Consider the following 24,089-nt stretch of genomic DNA (forward strand, 5'->3'; position numbering starts at 1 on the left):
TAGTATATTTTGTAAAACGTCCTTCTGCCTCCATTTTATACACGGTGTCCTTGTAAATATTTTTACTAAGTGAAGTAATAATATGTTAAAACTTATTTTGTTTTAGTTATTAATCACAATACAGGAATAAAGTTATTTGTACTGTAATGTTTCCTTTTTTGAATAAAAATTTCCTTTCATTATTCATCTAATTATCTAAGTAGTGATTTGAGAGAACAACGAATGTTCAAAGATATGAATTAAAAAATTTGTAATGTGAAAGGGGCAAACTATTTTTTATAGGTATTTAGATGCATTCTGGATTTCAAGCTAAACATATAGGTTTCCGTCGTCGAAACACTTGTTTAATAGAAAATTTAGAATATTGCTACAAGTGAACAGGTGGCAGTCGAATTTGCAAAAGATCTTACCTTCGATTATACTACTCGATAATAAGAGTCAAAATGACGTTCTAAATAAATTATTTATGTAAGCAACACTTTGGCAGCACTGTAAGTTTTAATGTCAAACTCAAACTGACAATGACAAATCAAACAAATTGTCAAACTTAAATAAATATTGTTGTTAATTTAGTTATGTATTATGATATTCTAATACATTTATAAATAAGTTAAATTTAAAGGCATATTCTCTTATTTTTATTAAAAATTATGGACAAGCTATTCAAAATACCTTTGCTCGATGATTTCAAACAAGTAGGAATACGAATTGGTTACATTTTTATGTTTTGCAAAATGTTATGATTGCTACAAAGAGTAAGTTATTTATTTTCTAGGTTACAGATGATTTAATTAGCAATTTGTACAATTCGGAAAATTTTAAACAAGTAAACATATTGTCGGAAGATGAATCAACGAACGCGAAGGAAGAAATTAAGAAGTGCCTTTTGGAGACAAATTTTGATTTTGATATCCTAAACAAATTACTAGAATCAAAACAATACAATGAAAACAAAATTAAACATTTCATTACATGTTGTAAGCAAAGAAAAAGTGAATTACTTGTATCCACAGTGAGGCATGTTAACAGCACTTATGGTGAAATTGTGCAAGATTTTGACTGGCTCCTGAAACTTGTTATTGGCACAAGTGACCTAAAAACAATGAAATATCCATTATTACAGCTTTTATTTTTGACTGTAACAAAAACAGGCAAAAAGGATAAGAGGGTGTATGATGTTAGCAAGGATGTGTTAGATAAAATGATAAATGTACTTGAAGAGACTATAAACACTTAGTTAATTTACTTGTGTTTTAATAAATCCCTTATTATATTAATATAGCTATTAGCTAAATTTCTAGATTTCTGAAAAAACAGTCAACAAAGTATTGTAGTAAAAGTATTCTGGCAGAGGAATTTAAATTTAACTATAGTTAATTTACATTATTTATCATGGTCGGTGGCTCAGTGGTCTAACGCTTGACTTGCAATCTGCAGGTCCTGGGTTCGAATCCCGCCATGTACCAATGTGTTTTTCGATTTCCGATTTACATATGTACATTTATCCGACGTTCTTACGGTGAAGGAAAACATTGTGATGCAACCTGCACATATCTGAGAAGAAATTCAAAGATATGTGTGAAGTCAACCAACCCGCAGTGGGCCAGCGTGGTTGACTATGGCCTAGTCACCCCTAACTTAGGGTAGGCTCCGAGCCCCTCGGTGGGGACGTATAGTGAGCTGATGATGATGAATTTACATGCAAGTTAATATTAACAATTATAGGTAACATTGCAATGTTGTTTGTGTTTTTTTTGGGATTTTTGTAGAAATCCTCAAATAGAGAATTATTAACATCTCTAAAAATATAGCTGACTCGGTTCACAATAGCCTTTATATTACAATTTATGATATGTTTGCTTATATTGGTCTAATCAGGTCAACATTCAATTGTTGTGATGTAGTTTGCATCAAATTTAGATTGCGGCAAATTCAAACCATATTAAGGTTACCACCCTGCAGACACTAGATAAAATATATTCTGAAATTTTTGACAATCATAGAATACCAGTTTTGTGTATAGAAACAGAGTAGCCAAATCATTTTAAGACTAAGACCAGTCTCGTAAGATTTAAAATTTAAACAATGTAACGAACTAGTAACTTGATTCGAACATAGACGCAAAACCAGTTTGACAATATGCTATGCTCAAATAGACCTTTTTGTTAGCTTTTTCTAAACCACGTGTTGTCTGATAATGCATAAATAATAATAATTTAAAAAGATATACTTTACATTTAGGTGAAGTTGCAAGAATTTTTAATTGACTAGCTATATAACTATTATAAAGACTAACGATGTATTTAGTTTAGTCTGAGTGAATCCACAAAATTACCTTGAAAATCGGTAACTTTGCCAGCCGTATATCAGACTTCTACATAGTTTTGTAATTTGATAATAGACATCTCTTCACTCCATATAAAAGAAAAAGGGTTCGAAGTATTAAAAAAAACACTAATTGTTTTCATAAATTTATTTATTAGAGACATTCACACATCAACATGAAGTTTGAGTAAATTGTATAATATTCTAATTAATATTGTGGAACGAAATAACTAAATTAAATACAATTACATATGTAGCGTCTTTTAAAACTTATTTTTTATAGAAATTCGTTTGAAAATATTAAATTGATTAATCATACCAGAAATTCAACTAAATAAAACTTGCAATAGGGGATAAAGAATGGCAAAATAAATGTACAATAACTCCTTATAGATATTAACATTACACATTAAGACGACGTACAGATGAAATTTTATCATTAAATATTCACTCCTTTTTGACCATTCGAACACCTATAGAGTTGAATTAATATACGAATGTCATTATTTCGACCTAACCATAGCATATTGGCCGTAGTTTATTTTACTACTTGAAAAGAGACAAAAATTAGTAACTAACAATTTTACACGCAAACTGCGATACTAATTACGTTTGAAGCACATATGTATTAGATAACTCGAGCGGTTTCAATATCGACATGAACATTTATAATTTCACATACAATTTGCATTATCTTGTAACACAACAAATAAAAGACAATACACACAGAAAATGATTAATATACAAAAAGGTGGGATCATGGAACGAGGAATTTAGTCTTTGATATGGAATGTCTCACTCACATTAACTGCTAATATATTCGGGAGCTTCGTCCCGTTAATGCTGATGTCACTTCAAATTTCATTAAAAAATTGTATAAAATTACAAAAATGATTATGAAATCATACATGTAATAAATTGGACGCAGATTATAGAAAAATGACACAATTGTATAATAATATCAAATCTTATGTAGGTATGTGGTCGCTAACTCGTTACAAACTCTACAATTCTAAATATTATCATATAATTAATTGTATGTATATGCATAAAAATGTATAGGATAATCAAAAACGTTGGCCACTGCAAGTGCGTCGTGTGAGTGCGCGCGCACACGACACTAACAATACCATAACCTTACATTACATTTACGTAGTTGCCTTATTATAATTTTGAGTCTAGACAAAGGAGCGCATTACCAATACTACAATTAAATTTCATTTTCGCATTAAAGAGAGCTCGAACTAAATTTTTACAACTTAAAAATACAAATAGCAAATGTATTCAAGTCGACAAACAAAAAGTAAATTTTCGCACACTCTCAACAATATACAAAGTAATTTTAAATTCATATCGACACAGAAAATTGAAAGCCCCCGGAAATTCAATAATTCATATATACATAATAATAATATGTCTCAAGTACTAAAAACCTATGATAATAATCGTATTCGAGTGGTATTTTATAATCAGATTTGACGTTCGCGGGTAAAGATGACAACGACTTTTGGGGAAAAGCAATAGCATCTCGTGCGGTGCGGGGAGGAGACAGGAGAGAGTAGGAGAGGCGCGGGGTGTACGTAACCTATCAGACTTGAGAGCGCGGGGAGGGAGCGCTCGCGGTCTACTACCCCTGTAACAATGGCACCAACTGATCAATCGCACCGTATACTGCCTACATAACTTTGTTATTGTAATATAATATGAAAACTCCGTCCTAGCGAATTAAAAATGTATAAAATCTTAAGCAAAGCACTCTAAACTTAAACTATAATCATTCTATGAGAAAGGTCACGTGCGAAACCAAAATCCGCTTCTCCGATATTGACTCATCGAACTTAGTTCGATTAGCTTAGCGCACCAACAGCTGACGGGAAATAAATTAAGGGCTAAAGAATGACGCGGCGCTGAGTGCGGCGCAGTGTGCGGCGCATGGTGCGGCGCATGGTGCGGCGCATGGTGCGGCGCATGGTGCGGCGCATGGTGCGGCGCAGTGTGCGGCGCATGGTGCAGCGCGCCTCTAGTTGGCCACCGCCACGTCGCTCGAGCTCTCCTGTCACAACCAAAACATAACATTAAACTCCGAATACAAAAAAAGCACAATTCAATGAAATAATTTTAATTGATATTATGAAAAATCTATAATTGATAAAATGTTACAAGTATTAATAAAATACCATTTCAGTTTTCAATTCCGGCACAACAGGAATTTCAGGGATCAAATCGGCCATCTTGTCTGACACGGGCAGCACATCCTGGAAAATTACAATATTTTATAGTGATTGAAACTACACATTGAGCATTCTGTGGTCATTTACAACAAGCTAAGAGAATAAACAACAACAATAATACAGAAAACATTTACAAATAACACAAAAATATATGATTTTATTGACTCTTGAAAAACAGATTCAATGAAATGGTAACAATTGAGAGCGAGAAATATCTACAAAGGTATATTGTATGTGAATTAAAAGTAATGTCTACACAGATGTAAGTAGTAAGCGGCCAAGCATGCGGGGTACAATGACGTCCAGGGTACAAAGCGAGGAGAGGTAGGGGTGGGGTCGGGGGTACAGAAGAGCAGTCAACTGTAGGCTGCGTGCGACGGAAGTGATCGGTGACGAGGCTCCAAGTCTTCCCGTTATTGACTGTTCAACGACATGCTGGTATTAAATGCACATGAACTAACATATTCTGAACTCTTATACTGTACTAATATCCTCTACTGAGCTAGTCCGGGCGTATTCACCTGTGTGGCGGGTGTGGCGGGTGTAGCAGGGGGTGCGGGAGGCGCGGGGCAAGGCTCGCAGGGCGGCAGTGGCAATGTCGCCTCGGCCTCGTCCCCTTGCGAGTCCAGCGCGGGCGGAGGCGGGGGCGGCATCGAGTCCTCTTGCGCCGTCGCCTCGCCCGCGCTTTCCGCAACTATTTTATCAGCTGGAGTTATTTCTGCCTCGTTCTTCTCCTCTTCAATCGTCCCGTTGCATTTCTTCTCCGTGACGTCTTCTTCGACGACCTTGGCGGAATTTTTCAAGTTCTCAATCTCCGTGTTGGTCGCGCTGCTAAGTTCGGTGGTCATAACTTCTTCGATCTTTTTGTCTTCAACAATTTTCTTATCGCTTATAATTTCTTTGTCGCCCGCTGCGTAAGTATCGTCATCCTGTTGAGTTTGATCGTCAGTTTCGTCAGGGTGCGTCAAGTCTTGGGTCGGTTGTGACTCGTTTATTACTATTTCAGGAATTCCAACATGGTCAGGTACAACTGTTAATACCGGAGTAGTACCTTCGGCGACATTTTCAATTTTGGTCTCATCGGAAGTAGCGTCAACGTTACTGTCATTGACTCCATTTTCCAAGTTAGCAGGAATGTTTACTTGTTCAGGTTTAACGTCATCGACTTCGATCGAAGCTTTGATTTCTTCTACAGTTTCAGTAACAGCAGAAGGAATCTCGGCGACGGCTTTCTCAGCGTCGAGTTGAGCAGTATTTGATTCTAAAGCAGCCCTGTCAACAATGTCAGTGTCGGGGTCTGTGGTAGCGATCGGTGCTGCGGTGGTGGTGACATCGGTGGCAGTGGCGAGTGAAGAGTCTGTCAGTTCGGGTGCCATGGTGGTCGCAGCAAAGGAAGCCACCGACGAGGGAGGAGGATTTGCGGGGAGTGGGGGAGGCGAGGGCTCTATCAAAGGCATTTGTTCAACACAAACCTCTTTTGTAACAGGAATTTCTGGGACCGGAACCGATTCCGATGTCTCTGACGTAGCTTTCTCAACGCTACTTTCCTCACATTTCGGTACCTCGGGAGCCTCAACTTTAGGTTCTTCTAGGGAGAGCCCGTTCACAGGCAGTTTCTCTGGCTCGGGCGTGGCAGCTTTCGGTTCGGGCGTGGCGGCTTTGGGTTCAGGCGAGGCGGCTTTCGGTTCAGGCCTGTCGTTCTCCTCTGGAGTTTCGGGGATGGGTTCGTCGGTAGGGGAGGATTCTGTTTTAGGGGATTCGGGTGTATTGCTTCCGTTTGTGATGGGTTCGGTAACCGGAGTTTCTGGAGTTTTTTCATCCTTAGTTTCAGAATCTGATTTGGCCTCCTCTGCTACTTCGTTAACCGCATTCTCAGGAACTGATTCTGCCGCCTGTAAAAAAGCATCGCCATTTTAAAACGTTTCATTTAGGGCATTTATATCGATGGGTAAAAGGAAAACATGTATAGCTTTAAAGTATATCTAACAAGGAAATATGGATACACTCAGAATACCTGTAAGTGGGCCATTACAAAATCTGAATTTTTACAGATGATGTTTACAATATTTGTTACGACAGACTGAACGGATGCATATGGATGCAAGAGGATTTATAGAGCTTTCGTAACGGATGACTGATGGACATTTCGTTGATATTCATCCTTCAGCGCCCATGAACGACAAAGTATTAAGTTTCTACTGCTAGGGCTGTGACTTCACATTTGATGAATCAATGAAAAAAAAATTAGTTCCCAGCAATTATTCGAATTTTTCTCGGAACCATCTTTGAACTTCAACGAACATTTAAAAAAAAGAATTGACCAAATTGGTTCAGGCGGTGTTGAATTATGCGCTTACCAACACATTTTGCGATTCATTTTTATATTATAGATATTGGAGTAAAAATAATTTATAATTGAAAAAATCTTAAAAGCTATATTACTTTTATAGGTAGATTTTACAAATACTTTTCACTTTACTTGTTCATACTTTTAATGATTGTATTATAAATTAATTACAAATTCAGCCAGGTGCCTGTTTGCAAGGCAGGAGACGACGTCAAAGTGTGTCATCTTAATTATTTTTGTATATGTAAATTGTCGATGGTTCAAAATAAATTTAAAAGCAGGTGCGAGCCCGCGGCATCGATAACAATAAAACGATACTCGTATACAAGGCCGCCTTTGTTTACCGATGTAAGCAGATACATCGACAAAACATATGTATGTAACATATAATCGATTATTATTGAAATAATCATGTCAATAAAGCATTCGATTAATGTCATGTCACAAAGTCTTTTGTCTCCGCGTCTTAATATGTTTAATATTTCTTTGTGTAGTGGCACATGTTGTGCACATAAAAGCGTTTACAGTAAACAAGTGACAAAGATAAATATTAATTGTCCTTAACAGTGGCTACTAAGAATAGTATTAAAATTATTTTTAGTCTGTATTTGTTAAGCACATTTGTTTACTTATATGACAGGATGTTATTAAATCAGGTAAATTTATTATTATATTGAACATAAACAAGAGATTACATTTTGTTTATTCAGTGTCAGAATACCAGAGCTATTTTAAGGGAATTTATCTGAAGATAAAGAGAGACAAGCTCTCAGAGTTAACTAAAGAGTAGATTAGAGTAATATATATTTTTTTATATACGTAGGTTTTATTTTGTATTTTTTTCTGGGATACCGATTTTAATGATGGATCTATGAAATCACATCTAAATCTTAAATGCAATTAAATACTAAAAGGTAGATAAGAGTTTATCGTAAATAAGATAAACTTTGCTATTAAACTGATAACAGGAAATCAAAGGTTGTTTTAATAATTTTGAGAGGCAAACGGAAACGCTCAAACAGTAATAATAAAAACTGTGTAAATTAATCCAATGTCTTTCAAGCCTATATCTCTGTTTACAGTCGGCGTTGTTTATGCGGCGTGGAGCGATAAATTAGCGATTAAAAACGAGCAACCATTGGCGTCATGTGCTTTGGTATGGGGGCTTCAGAAACCCGGCTTACAAACGAACGTTAATTGCAAGTGTTAATTGATACTGAAAGAACATGTCTCTCAAACCTATCAACAATTCAATTACTGTATGTATACGTTGATTCACGTTACTGTTACGTTTATTGTTTACGTTTTCGACACCAAAGATACTATTGCAAACCAATCAATCCACAGTTTCGGTGTTATGAATAAGAAATCGGTAATATTTTTAAGATTTTTTTTAAACTATGTGGTCGTGAAGACGTGCAATATTTTGTATTATTTCTATAATTTTTTTAAATATTGATTATTTTGATATGAGCTACTACAACTAAAACGTCTCGATTGTATAGGATCTGAAGAACAATGGATTGAAGAGACATAATATAATTTTCTTTACAAACTACAGCAATGTTACGTAGAGTGGTGTCGCCAGCGTCACCAAATCGGCCTTCGATTAGCCGGTGCAACGGTAAACGCGCGCCGCTGACTCACAATGCCAGTTAAACTATGGAAACGATTTTCCGCTCCGCAATGCCGCACTCTCGATGTTTCACTCTACAATTATGTCCAGCGGAAATTGTCAAAGAACAATAAGTGGTCGTCGGTTTTGTGGCCGTCACCCGTGAGCACGTACGCGATAAGCTCGCCGTATTGATGCATCGGGGACACAACTAAACGAGAAACAATGCAAGTGATTGTTACGCACGCGCAATTAACTACGTTATTTGAAAATACGACATAATTTCGAATTTGTTATAATAAAGATAAATGTATTTCCAGTACCCAAGGTAAAATCAATTTTGTATTTCTAAATTGATGCTATGTTTCTCAATAGAAGTAACAGTGACATCAGCAGTTTGGTTCTCTGTCACGAACTGATATGATTTTGTTGCGTATGAGATGCCGGTCCGTTGAGATCTAAGATGGTTTGGCCATTTGACTATCTTTTATAGGCAGATTAACGATATACTAAAGAAAATTTGATCGAAGAAAATGCGAAATGGTTGTCAGGATCAGGAAGAAAATTGTAGTCCTGTGTCACTAAACAATAAGTAATGTTTACATTTTTAACACAGAAATTTACGCAACAAAATGTGATACTATAGTGTGTAACATATACTGATCGAAGTTTACAAACATCGTGTTGTTTATTTTGAATATTAACAAATAATACATGAGGAGGCACCATTCATATGTTGAGTCAGTGTGAGTTCGGCGCTACTCCTCGTGAATCACACTTCCTGAATTTCGTATTCACATCGTGTGACGCATCGATAACGTTAATTAACTCGTTTGGCTTACAAGTGCGTTGTTAAATATTCGTCACTAGTAAGCACCGAATTTGTACCTTTCAATCACACTTTATTCATTGTTTACTATATACATACACACACGTGGCGATTGCCTGAATTTACTGCACAAGTGATTTTAAAATTATTTAATTTGCTTGCCCTGTTATCTTTAGTTTTATTGCTTTATATTTATACTGGAAAACCTCACATACTTACATAATTACATGCATAAATCCTTCCGGCTGTATAAATGCACTGACAGGATAGCATTGGTCAGTTCAGTCACTAGAGTCTTGTAATACATGGTAAAATTAGGATGTTAGCGAATCATGGGCACTACTTGTATCTACCTACGCCCAACATTCTTTAATATATAATGCAATGCAAAAGAGCAGCGCAATAAGATAAACTCCAGTATCTTTAGCGGTCCCAGCTCGGCAGTCTCCACTACATACTCATACATAACCCGTTATCAATTTTATGCTGAACTCCGTGCGCTAGAGTTCATAGTGTGATCATTCAATTGCTATTATTATTACTCAACAAAGCAGCAAAAGCTATTTCCAACACAGGCTTCGTATAGTTGCAAATTACGTTCACTTAATCACGCCAAACTTGCGAAAAGCCAGAGATTAGCAACCAAATAAATTGCTGTGCAATAAGTCAATGGAAAATTATAGAATGTCAAACGGCATAATGTTTACAGACTGAAGTGTCATGTTTAAATAATAAAAAACGTCGATTGTAGTCAAATGTTATCATTATACCGAACGTCGTTTCATAGTTTATGTCATTTAGATTTTTTTAACTATAGGTAAAGATCAAATGCAGTACAGAGAATTCAAGGGTAATACTGTTTTAAGGAACATCCTAAGACCATTGCACACGAGTATTCATGTTTAGTGTCACATTTATAAGCATCAATCTGCCTTAACTTCGTAATATAAAATAAGATAGAATAGATATCCAGGGCTCTACTTGTGTAATTCATTAATGTATGAAATGATTGTGGTTACCGTGTACAGTATCAAGATACACGACTATGCAAGTTAGTCGCCAAGTTTGCAAGCGTAATGATGTAATACGAGTATCGTCGCCGTCGCATGCGTAATTTGCATAGATAATGGGGCGGCTAGAGGCGTGCGTCCGCGGCGCGTCGTCGTCGCCGACTGCGTCTACTCTATCGCCGGTTGAACGCCCTTTCTTGGCACCAATTGCTTCGTATAGTTATGATAGATATAGAATTACCTTCACTCGACGAGAGCCGCTTCAATAACAAGCCTATAAAACGCATAAATATTTTCACGTCTATGATACCGAAGGAGCGGGCGCTACCACTCCGGATGTTGACTGTTTCCGGCCGACCATAACGCACTATTAATACGTTGGACAACTTAACAACGATTGTTACACCGGTTTTCACGTTAAACATTAATGAAATTAAACGAAATTTTATAGAACGGAAAAATATATTAAATATTTATATTGACTTCGGATGTTGCTATTGTTCGTTACACGAATTGCGATAAAAAGGATGTTATTCTATAAGCTAACAAACTTTCAACAAACAAACATGGATCGTCAGATAGGAGATTTTTTTTACGCGATTTATACTGGTCTCTTTTGCGTATATCAAAGTACAATGACATCTGTGTTGCATGGTGCGGACAATATCAGCTGCCAACAGAATTAACGAGCAGTCCTAGTGCAATGCAATCGTTTAAGCTTATCTAGAACATAAAGGCAGCAAACAAGGCATTGCCGCGCGCGGGCATATCACGTACCTATACCTGCAACTTTTCCATCGACTCATCGATTACAGTTAGCGCATAGGAAACAGAATCCTTCCTTGTTGCAACGCATCAGCCGCGTAAGTATTATGGAAATATGACAGCGTTCGTTCGTAACGGCGCCGGGCTGCTGATAAACATGTAAGACGAAACGTAACACCAACCGTCACATAGTGGCATAACGCGCGGACAAACGGACAATGGCCGCCATTGTTCACCTGACGCCGCGTGACAGACGAGATGGATCCCGTGGTAATGCCGCGGCATTACCACGGCGATATCAACAACACAAAACCATAACACTACCCGATAGTAACGGTCTTGGGAAATTTTATCATAATACGTATATCAAAAGTATATACAAATGATCTTATGATCATAGCACATTTCTTTGAGTTAAATCATCGCAGGTCAAGTTCATCTTAACATCTCTTGAACTGTACAATTAATCAAATTGTTTAAATCTATTCAATTTATAAAATTAGTGTACTGTTTGATATATCGACAAAAATATCATATTTCGTGAACAAGATGTATTTCCATGCAGTTGGTTTTTGCAAAGATTAAAATAATTTTACTTTAAGCGGTAGACATATTCAATTTAAACGATTTCAAAAATTTTGCAGATGACGATTTGCAATTATAATTTAGCATGGCGAAAATTGTTTGCGAATTACGAGGATCGAGCGTTGGGCTCGTATGGATGAAACGGCAATATACACTTTGATGGAATAATTCTGCATATCAAAAGATCATGTTGAGGCACGGATATGATAAATTCGGATAATTTACGAAGGTGTAGTCGGCAGGTAGAGGGTATCACTGCCTTCCTACGCATCTGTAGCGAACGGGGACCAGTCTGGTCGCGGCCGTGCCAGCTAGCCTTGGAAACCTGCCCCGCAGCGCTAATTTTATTTTGCGCATAAACATGCCTCGCGAATCGTTCGCTTACGCCCCGGCCACTTCTAACTCCTTTTGAATTCATTACTGACAAAACCTACCCAGTTTTATACGTTATTATAAATTATGTTTATAACAATAGGTATTTATATATCTAAATGTAATGTAATAATAATTTTGTTATAACTTGATGAGTATTATAAAACCTTCATATATAGATTCATGTTATTTTGAGCAGGATAATTGATTAGTTTTAAATGATTTCATACACGTTTGAATTATGTCGGTATCACAAAGTCAATAAACGAGGAAAGACATAATTAATTATTGCAATTAGTTAATTTAAAATAATCATATTAATAATAGTTTGCCCGTAGAAGTACAAAAAGTCTATTTACACAAATTTAATTTGGTTCTTGCAAATACCAAAGCAGACTCTAGCTTGTTCTTTATGTTGTATTTGGGAACAATACACAAATTACAACATGATACGCGTGCGTGTATGCGTATTTTATAAAAAAAAAGTAATTATTACAACATATAATTTTTAAACGTTTAAATTACAAAATCAAACAAAGGCTTCAACTTGTAACACATTGTGTAAACATTTCATTGATGTGTCACAAGCAAATACTGTTAACAAATAAACATCTATTTGTTGGACGCAAGAATGTCATGATTAAGGAGAACTGACATGACCTAGTTTAGTCCTTCGGTCAGTCACAAGGAATAGCAATCATACAACTTGAATGACTTTTTAAAATTCTTGCATTCACGAAGCGCACACTTGTGGCAGGTGCACTGCATACTACTTCCTATCATATTTTTGCCCTTATAGATGTCAAATGGATGACTAGATTAATTTAGTTATTGTTATATGCAGCATTTTACATCTACTTTTAAATCTTTACATCCTTTAGAAACTATATTTCTACCATTATCGTGATTTTTTAATACCTACAACCATTACCAATTACCAAAAGAATATTTTAATGTGTGTAAGTACTTCATACGAACTAAAAAAGCTGATCCGTCTTTGATCAATATCACATATCTAGAAAATGATATATGCAGCGGACACAAAGGAGGGGATAACAATGATGCCAACATAAAGTTTCCAGAGTACACACATTGGTGTCTGCTGCGCTGTATGTGTGTCAGAATCATCTCGTTGTGGGAGGCTGAGTGCTAACGACCGCACGCCGGCGCCGCGCCGAGCTCCGCAGCACATGTGCCCAGACGTAAACATTCGCCGGACAAACTGCGCGCTCCACCAAAAGTACGCGTACCCCAAAATGAAGCGCACAATGAATGACGTAGCTAACTTTGCTCCTATTGTATGTAAAACAATGTTTTGTGTTGGCATAACATTCGATTAGATGTAATTATATTTCGATTTTAATAAACGCGATGTACATCCAATAATAATTAGTTGTAAGAGCGAGTACGTTGTATAAAAAAGATTCGATATCACGGCGAGACCAACACAATGTGTGATTATAATAACATTATCGTATTTTGTATACACGTCGCTTCAAAGCTATCCATATAACAGTAAAAGTGTATACACATTTACGCAGAACGGACAATGAAAGTATAGTTAAAAAGTCAAACAGGAAGTATAACGGATAACAAAGAGCGTACCGATGCATAGCCGGCGAAGGTCCGAGCGGCGCGGGTTGACATGAGCTCTTTGTTCGTGAACGGTGATCGCGGGGTGTTGAATGGTGGTCATCACGCGCCCTCAATGAGTTAGTGACGGAGGGCTCTGTCTCGTAGTGTCTACAATTGTCGCTCACGTTCGTCCAGCGCGGATATAGCACCATTTTGAATTATAATGCGTATTGTTCCCCGATAGGCGGGTGCAATGCACTGAGACGAGGCGAGATTCTCGTCGTAGAAATCGTTAGAAGCACAAGGTTGCGCCGAAACATTATGAAACAAGGCAAATGGTCATTAATGTTTTTCTTCAATAAACCGGATCAAGCGCTATTTGTGTAGATAAAACGATACATCGGGCGCAACATGAAACACTCGGTCGGCTATTTTATTAGAGAACATGGTCGCGGCCGCCCTCGTACCAGTTCTGGGCCGTGCGATTTCACATCAGCCAGTATTCGCATGGCGAGGTCATTGACTCGCAATTGTAAGCCTAAAATAGTTGTAGACATCGTAACGATTATAATTCGGCTCCCCTGTGCACACATGGCGGACAATGCCGAGTGGAAAGTGGGCTGAGCTGGTGGCATGATGGATAAGTGCGCGCGGACAATCGGAGCGGGCGCGCCGGGTCGCCGCTGCATTGACGCGACGAACGCTAACAGAATACGAATAAGTTAATGTCGGCATAGAAAACTAGAAAGTTATCGCTTTAGAGATCGAAGGCGGCGGGTTTGTTCAACATGAAAATGACGAAAAATAACGGCTTATAAATTTCAATATCTACTTAAAGCGCAAATATATATGTGTTATACGACGTTAATTTAATTTGAATGCGCTCACCTCTTCGGGCAGTTTCTCTGTCTCGCCGTTCGGTGTTTTGGCCTCGTCCTCCTTAGCTTTCTTTTCTTGCTTAGGTTTATCTTTTCTGCTGAAACTGATCGACCTGAGCGACCATTTCTTCTTAACCTGCCCGCGACATGCTATAGTTAGAACACTTAATGGCAAACGATCATGCAACTAGTCGGCGTTTTTGTGTATATAATGACTTCGAATTTAGCTTTAAAACGAAAAATGCGCAAAATAGCAAATAAAAATGAGCATTGATTATAATATAATTAGCGCTTAAATAAAAGGAATGCATTTAATTATTGCTTGTGCTTATACAAGTTACAATATACCTTTTCCTTCTTAGGTTTCTTTGCTTCTTCAGGGGTAGCTGCTGCATCTCCATTTTCTTCCTTCTGCTCACTGTCCCCGTTGGTGACTGCCGGAGTGTCCTTTTCTTTTGCCTCCTCTACCTCTTTGTTCTCCTTCTCTGTCGTGGCATCCTTTTCATTTTCAGGTGTGCCGCTATCTAACTGTTTCTCTTTGTCCTTGAAGAAGAAATTTGACATTATAGCTAATAATACGATGTATTTCGTACAAACCGTAGAGAAATCAAAACAAAGTGGTAGCATATGTCACCTATTGTCTCTCGCCATTTCGAGAACAAAGACTTTTGCTTCGGACTTAAAGTTATATGTCATGTCGTTTGTACAATAAAACTAGTTTAGAGCAAATATAATGAAAAATATGAGAAGTCAATTAGCAATATTTTTTAATAATTAGTTTTCTTCTCAAAACGAAAGGCTAAAACTGGTAATGCCAAACAAAATTTAACCTTCCCTAAAATTTACTTTTTGGGTCACAAATAACATATAAAAACTATCTTACGTAAAATAACTACAAGTTCTATGTAACCTATTAAAACGCTCAATATGACTCCCAACAAGACGGCTACATTAAAATTAAATGATACTTTAGCTGTTTTTTCAATTAACTACTTTACCATACAGCGAGATCATTGCCATTTCGATCTATAAATATACATAGTGTCCCCCGAAACCCTACGTCTTGTACATGCGCAAAAAATTTAAAGCCACACGCGGCGGGACGGAAGTCACGAAACTGTACGGTTTCTTAATGGCCGCTACTCGGTGAATAATACCAAACTCTTACAAATAAAAATAGGAATTAGTTTTGTTTACACACACATGTACGAAGGGGCTCAGGAAGAAGTGTTAGTTTAGGATAGTTATGTATTAAATTAAAATTCATTATACGTACGTAAAATACAATAGCTACGTTTCCTTGACTCGTATCCGAATTTGAAACCAAAAGTTAATTGTAATTTCGTCTCCAATATAGTTTCACACGGTTGGAAAACGAAGAACATATTTTATTAAATTATTTAAGAAATAGCGATAAGCATAAACATTATTAGAAAATTCTAGTTTATGTGATAGCAAAGCCTATATCTCTAATAGACCATCACAATATATGCAAATGTAGTCGATAGTGTTTAGATAAAAACGTTGGTATTAATTAAACGGCATGATATTGGTCGCCAGTCATTCATTAAACGCGTTTTATAAGTTCATATCGACCACTTCATTCCGCTATCAAAAAACTGTTTATGACCCACACCAACCAATAAATTTATAGTTCAGCATTTAACGCCGCAATTAATTGGAAGACATCAATCGTCAACTTCTAAAAATATATTTGGTGAAGTATAAAACTTTTTATTTGACTCGAAAGCAGGTAATAAACTAGTGGTTTATTAATACAAAACATCAATACATAGCTAAATTTAAAGGGCCTGTAGCAAATCAGTTTTTTCAGAATTTTAATACAACGACCACGTGCAGAAAAACAAAAAATATTGATCGAAAACCAATCAGTACTTTTTGCGTGATACGCAAACAATGAGACCTTAGCCGTATGGTTACAAAAACTGCTACTTGCCTATAAATCGAAAAAAGATCTGAGATTTGGTGAAATAACAAGCACAGTCAAAACAAATACGACTAGTCCCTTACAATGATAAGTAATTCTGGTCGAAGTTAACACATATATAAAGCCATAACGTCGCCGCATGCTAATCTACCTCCAGAACTTCGAGCTATTAGGTGAATGTTATAAAGCTTTTACACTTGGGAGAGAAATAAAAAATGACACCGAACACTTCGTCACGAATGTTTGTGTTTGCGTTCGTTGGCTGTCAGATTGGCAGTTGCAATATTACATAGGGGTGTTTCTTATTAAGAGGATAGTCTTCGAGTGGTGAGCACTCAGACACACACACAGAACTCTACTCACCGATGGTTCGTGTATGTGCGCGTCCCCGTTGAGCTGTGGCTTAAGGGGGGCGCCGGCGTCTGCGTCGGCAAGCTGCTCGAGACGACCCTCGCCTCCCGCGCCCGCCGCCGCCACCTCGGCTGCGCCAGCCCCCGCACCCTCCGCCTCCTTGCCGCTGATGTCCACCGAGCGCTTGCTCTGCTTAGCACCCATAGCTGACCTGGACAAAAAAGCAACTTGCTATACAACTTCTTTTGTGTTGGCTTACAACGGTTCTATAGTTTTTGTGTAACTTTCTAATTTAAGTTTAGGGCTAAGCACAATAGCGACATGAAATAACTCGGTTTGAACAAACAAATCGGCTATATTACAAAGATTTTTACCAACTTTAGTGTTATCTGTTATTAATGGCGATTTCTTGTGATGATTTTGTCACACGTTTTCAGGACATAATGATTCAGACCTAGACAGTTTCTTTTACAAAGTACATTACAAATTCTACCATCTTTTCTTATAGTTGTAGAGCCGCAGTGAAGCAACAGAGCGTAACATTACTCGTTGCAATTGAATACGACAAATGATTACACGCTAGATGTACGCCGATCGGAGCAATTAGCGGGTCGTTGTTACAGCCACCCTTTTAATTGACACGGCCCGCTTAAACGTTTCAATTAAACAACCGCGACAATAACACAATCCCACCCGTATTATCGCTTCAAGTGTTTACAGTCTAAATTGTTCACGGAATTAAAGATAGATTCCGCTTAGCGACAGTATAAAACAATTTGTTACATATTCATCATAGAAAGAACACATTATAATCAAAGGCAACATTAATTTCATAAAAAAATGTGTGGCTTTTTAGGTTATAGCTGTTGTCCGTGACTTCGTCCGCGTGAAATTTTTCTTTTTTTCTAGATCAAGACTATGGTCTACATCAGTGCCAAATTTCATCGAGATCCCTTAAGCCGCTTTGGAGAATCGTAGTTACCAACATCCAATTATGATTTGTGATAAAGCATATACAGCATAAATAATAAGTTACATGAAAGTTGCTGCACGACGCCTGGGTCCGTAACCAGTATCAAATGGGAATGCCTGATATTAGCTTCCAGAAATAACATTAAGATATATTTCCTTTAGAAACTTGCCATTGCAATTGTTTTTTATAAAATATAATCTTTAAGAAGAGCGTCAGACCGTTACAAAATATGTGCATAGATAAACAAAAATTAAGTACAACATGATTCAAAACGTTGGCCGCTAGCGAGGCCGACTAAGTAAAATTCAAGTTAACAAATTGAACAATAAATCGAAGAAAGTTATAAATATACGTACTCAATATCACAGTCATCTTGCAAAGCAACAATGGATAAAGAGTAACGGTTCAACCGACTGGCACATTTTTATCACTCCGGTACAAATTGCGCGCACATGTACCAAACTTCGTCTAACATTTAATAAGGATGATGAGGATGACGAATCAAGTAAGTCTAGTAAAGACGCTTTCTATATAAGTGTATCTAAAATTAACCAACACTACAGCTTATATCAAATACTCGTTTGTGAATAAGTACTTTCTCTCCAGTATCAACTGTGTCGAAAGGTTAAATAAGTGAGGAAAATGAGAAAAGTCTCCGTAACTGTACAAGTTCGAACAAAATTCCGTTTTTATACATTTAGTAAACACACACTAATGATTTTTGTTAATTGTAATATTTTAAGGAACATTTACTATCCTGATTGACTCTGGAATAAAATAGAAAAACAAAAAATTCTTAGGTTCTTTGATGACAAATAGCATTAAGCGTGAACCTATAATTTCCAGACAAGCGTCGATGTTAATTCGTTCGTAATAATTCCCACGTCTCGCATTAATGGGAATAAAAAAGCTTATCAAAGGTCAAGGTAAAATTCCTATTAACGCTATAACCGGACGAAAATAGGTGAGTCGAGTTTATAAGTGGGGCGTAGCAACGGCAGTGGGTCACGGTACCGGGTACAACCCGAAATAATCGTTAACACGCCAAAAATAGCTTCAGCGATGCATCGCGATGCGTGCGCTTTCACTGCGCATACGTAAATGACTAATACCGTATTCATTGTTTGTACATATTCATTATTCCAAAAAATAATATAACTGAGTCATACCTCAAACTATTATAGTAAGAGATCAACAAAGTACTATAAAAGAACGCGTTTAATTATTTCACACACTTCATTTAGTTGCGTTAATTAATATCACTTGTAATAAACAACTTTATACAACTTCATGCAAGAAATAATGTTATACGTTAACTTCTTACAAATACGAAATGGTCACCAACCTTTAGAACAATAGCCAGATAATAACACTATAAAAACACGCTGTTTTCACGTATAATAAGTACTTTAGAGGTAACAAAAACGTGCTACCGCAACGCACTGCTGTAACGAAATTGAGAGTGATAAGATGCGTGAGCTCTAGCAGAGAGACGGCGAACCAATTCCTTGTACATCACAACGTTTATCGTTCATTATCCGAATGCATGCTGTACAAATATAAATAGCGGGGACATTAGTCACGCCTAGTGCCGCCACCCCACGCCGAATGTGCCGGATATCACTCCATTGTCTCTCTCAGAGAGCATTTGACAACCTGTTTTTTTCACATTCAAATATTGGGCACTGCATCGATATTTTTACCATAAAAACAACTTATTCTACGACAAGCCAACTCAAAAACACACTAACTAAAAATACAAAATAGGCAGTCAGAATATCAGGCATAAGTAATCCGGTCCGCGTTTTTTTTTACATAACCAGCTTATGCAGACTCTGTATTGAATTTCGTAAAGTTAATTTACTTGTTTATAACGAAACATAAGATTGTCTCAAGTGAGGTATAATTTTTGGTTAAGTTGACCAATTTAAGTGGCTCGTAAAAATAATTATTTCGAAACCAGTCATCCAGAGATAGTCTCTCTTCTTCTCGCCTTGGACTATGTCCCGATTTAAATACAATTAAGATAGTTAACGTAGTTGTGCAGGACTCGAAGCTTTATCAGCGGCAAACAATTGTACATAAACATAATATTCTTCGACGAAGGCGTAACACAGTTATAAACACAATACTTCAAATGTTTACACTTAATTAACTAAATGTTAATACTCTTACAATAAAAGGCGTTTCAAAACGATTAACAAGAAATATAATAGTTATATATTTGGTTCAAACGACCAATTAAGCAATCGTACATGTTTAGGGCTGGAAATAAATAAGCCATCGGTGATTAGACTAGTATTTGAGAATAATTACACTTTATTATTCTGCCAAATACACAAAGGTTACAAGAAAAACCAGAAAAACATGTCAATTTCTTATAATAGCCGATTAATACAGACATATTAATTTTCTCGATTAATACACGAATGCCTCTTTATCCTATAAATCGCTACCTGATCTCATTTAAATGTAGTAGTTCATATTATAGCCCAAACATATTCATATTTCATCATTATTCTTGTGAAACCTCTACCGAAAATTTTAAAAATAAACGTGCAGTTTTACTTTTACATTTCCAAATATTCAAGCTTTCGAGGGTCAAAAATCGACATAAATTTCTACTTTTACAAATAGCCAATATATCACGGTATCTACTCACCACGCACAAGGCGACAAAATAACAATCAATATTATATCCGGTCAATTAATCGATCTTTTTAAACGTTACCAGTGACTATCCATCATAGTTATTTAAAGTTGATACACGCTACGAGGTGAACGACCTTTTTCGTTCCCCCACCACATGATGGTTTTAGAGTGGAGCCAGTCAACCCGATCTCATTGTCATTGGGGTTTACAATAGGAGGCACTATAAGCAAGTTAAGTGCTGTATCGGTAACCTTGACTGGACCGTTCAAGGTCAGGCGGGTAGATAATTCGTCGAACGAAATGGGCGCTCCCCCCAGGCCTGGCCATCTCGATACGCAATTACTGACAATGTTTGAACAGAATAAATTAGCCTTGGAATGAGTCGTAAATAGTTCATTGCGTGTAAGATAAAAAAAAATACAATTCATAACAAGTTTAACAAAAAATACAGTATAAATTATAAAAAGTAGTGCGCATTATTTTTTTCCCAATTATTGGAATCATTATATGTTTCGATTAAGAATATTACTTTTAATATTGTGTGGAAATCATGCATTTTCTTTTATATGACATATCATTCAAAGGCTTTAATACTGGTTATTACGAAATGCGGTTAACCTTTTGATTTAAAAGTAACTGATACTTTTAAATATTGTAATGCAATGAAGTAGGTACATTCAGCTCGAGTGAGACATAATTCTACTGCGAACTGCAAAGATCGATAAATACGTCGCAGCAAGCTAACAAAGCCAAGCCCCGCTCTGAAAGCTGTATGTATCGTGAGTACGTATAGAAAGTACACATTGGCGAAGCTTTTTAATACTTTAGCTCGTACAACCCGCACGCTGTCTACTACTGCGTAGTACGTAACGGGAACCGCATTACACCACTTTTTACTTTGCTCTCGACACCGAATAGAGTTCAGCTCTGCGTGAAATTAAACGAATGTTGTATATTTAATAAATTGATATAGATATACGGGTACGGAGCGAATCGACGCGTGTCTACTCAATAGGTGGAAAATCGATATCCAGTTGCGGACACAGACCGCAGTAACTTAGCACCAGACATATGAGCCGGCAGCACAATTTTACATCTCTATGTATAAGTACGTGACTCTGTTCTCGAAAATACCAAAAATAAGTAACACATTTAGTAACAGTTTCGAAAGTAAGTTATTTTTTACACGAACCGAAAGAAAACCTCCATTTTGCAAAATTACATAATATTAAGTTTTTCGGAGTTTTGAAAGCTGCACGTAGATTTTAGGGCAGTTCTAAGTAAAAAGAAAAAAGCTACGAGTAAATAAACGAATCAATTTTGCTCGCTAAATTCGGGAACCAAATTGTTTACTTAGTAGTAGCACCAAAATTGCTTTCTAAATTAAGATAAGGGCTATTTTTTCTTTTAAGGTAAAACATAAGACATTACACAACTAGGGGAAGATCATCTTGTTCTCTCTATAATGTTTTAATGTATTAAAAAAAGTTACGCGACTTTTCGCTACATAAATGAAATATGTGATGTTATTTTGGAATCATTGTTATAAAAAGTTAAAAATGGTAACACAATGTTACAAATATAAAATGAACTGCTACAAAATGTATTCTGTATTTTACATTAGGCAACAAAAGGGACCCCTATGATTTTATTAGTTCATATTTGGTAGGAAGCCATATTTAAATCATTTATAACTTGGTAGGGGAAGTCCTCAATTAAGTCATTGTAATGTAATTTAATCATACAATATGGTAATTAATGGACACAATCAGTTCTTAATTTCTTTGTATACCTATTTTGTTTAAATTGTGTTTGGATAATACATGTAGTAATAGTCATATACTTGTGTACATTTCTTTTTTAACTTAAAAGTACTTTTCACAAGTAAAAATAAAAATTTAAAACAATTTGTTAAAAATATAAAACTGCAGTGAAAGTCATGTAGTCAATAAATCTCAGATATTTGCAATTAAGTTGATAAATTCATTTAAATAATAATCAGTTTTTGCTCTCCTGCGCAATACTTGTTAGAAATATGTACATATAAAGTTCTAAGGATACCAGACAGTTTTGCCTAAAATAATAATGTTTAGTTAAAGTTTTTACACATACTTTAAAATTAGACTTGACTATTACTAATTGCTTAGACTTTTTACATAACTACTTAGACTTGGGCATTGCAGTTTGATATTAAAGTTAACACAGAAAACTTTATGAAATAATCATATTCAATTTGAATATCTTCATATATCAGCTGCATTGCTCACCCAATCAATATGGTAATCACGATGACAGGATTTTTTCCTTTCATGACCTGCTTTTGAAGTCATTTGAACATTGCTAATATATTTGTTAAAGTGATTGTTAAAAATATTGCAAATTTTTAACCAAACACACATCCTATGACAACTGTTAAACAAGATATATCTAGTACCAATATGAAAGTCTAGAGATTTTGCCACTGTACACAATTTGCTTAAATCATATATAGAAAAACTAATTACCAAAAAGAGAAATCTATAGATTGTAGGATCTAATTATACATTGATTATCCTACTTTATTCTTATTGTTTCTGTCGAACATGTGTTAACTTTTTTCAAATCGAAATACAACCCTATATATATTTTAAATCTAAAAACGTGGGTTGAACATAAAGGCTTCATTAAGTGCACAAAATATACGTTCCAACGGAAATACAACGTGCTTATGGATTACGGACGTAAGAAGTTTAAGTTAATCCACAAAATATACACTTAGTCACAGTCAATTATTTGGTAAGCAAGAGTTAAGTAAAAAAACCATTTAGAGTTTATTTAGTGTGTACTTAACGACCTTTGTTTAGCAGCTCTCACCGGGTAAGTTGCAGCGATGATTCATCGGCCGATGGGTACTAATGCACCGAGACTGGATTTCCCAGAATACGTTTAATGGTTATGCAAAACTAAAAGTTATACGTAAAAGAACCCGAATAAAGAAAAATGCAAAGCTTTGTGAAGTCAAAAATTTACAATTTTAAATTTTGCCATTATACCGATCTACCTACAATACAAAACGGACTATAGCATTCTCAGTTAATTTCAACTCGTGCTGATATTACTGAAATTTATATATCTAAAATAAAAAATTATTCCACCCCAAAATTTTAAATGTGTCGGACATTCGGTGGTAACATTTTGTATCAACGACTTTAGATCGATTTAACGACCCGGCGTATGTTCCCTAGAAGTAACAATGTGTCTTACAGAATATATTTATGACAAAAACTTATATTAATTAAGTCTTACCTTTTCAATATTCAATCCGTACAACGAAGACAAAGAATTTACACTACAAATAAAATATTTTTTCACTCCCAGCACTCACAGCCGAACACAATATGGCGGGCAGCAGAACAGAATCCCCACCCACCTCGAACAAATTCAAAATTGAATCTTTTCGTGATTGGTCCTTGGAATCGAGACGCTTCAATTTAGCCAACATAACAAATTTTTGCTCCGACTCCCGATTGTAAAAAATGCGTTCAAGAAACTAAAAGAGAGCCTTGAAATGTTTCCGGATTTTAAAGAAAAATATATTGTTCAAAAGTTCAAAACGTATTCAAATTCAAAAATGATTGCATTGAACATCAATAT

At 36.1% G+C, this 24,089-nt stretch overlaps 1 protein-coding gene across 2 annotated transcripts; it reads right to left on the bottom strand.

Annotated features, from left to right (window-relative positions):
* Window positions 1–3,366: 3,366 nt before the first annotated feature.
* On the bottom strand, window positions 3,367–23,905 carry Akap200 (A kinase anchor protein 200). 2 transcript variants are annotated; one of them, XM_013323485.1, is made up of 8 exons: window positions 23,742–23,905; window positions 16,844–17,042; window positions 14,881–15,075; window positions 14,543–14,668; window positions 5,078–6,448; window positions 4,503–4,580; window positions 4,337–4,378; window positions 3,367–4,264 (listed from the first exon to the last, which is right to left on the bottom strand). In XM_013323485.1, exons 2-7 carry the CDS (start codon window positions 17,033–17,035, stop codon window positions 4,346–4,348), a joined length of 1,995 nt encoding a protein of 664 aa, XP_013178939.1. In that variant the 5' UTR covers window positions 17,036–17,042; window positions 23,742–23,905; the 3' UTR covers window positions 3,367–4,264; window positions 4,337–4,345. The 2 variants fall into 2 exon arrangements, with proteins under 2 accessions (XP_013178939.1, XP_013178932.1); XM_013323478.1 differs by lacking the exons at window positions 3,367–4,264; window positions 23,742–23,905 and adding an exon at window positions 19,150–19,317 and having other exon boundaries at window positions 4,294–4,378.
* Window positions 23,906–24,089: the final 184 nt, after the last annotated feature.

Source organism: Papilio xuthus, unplaced genomic scaffold (assembly GCF_000836235.2).
Source record: "Papilio xuthus unplaced genomic scaffold, Pxut_1.1 DF828952.1, whole genome shotgun sequence".
NCBI classification, from domain to species: domain Eukaryota; kingdom Metazoa; phylum Arthropoda; class Insecta; order Lepidoptera; family Papilionidae; genus Papilio; species Papilio xuthus.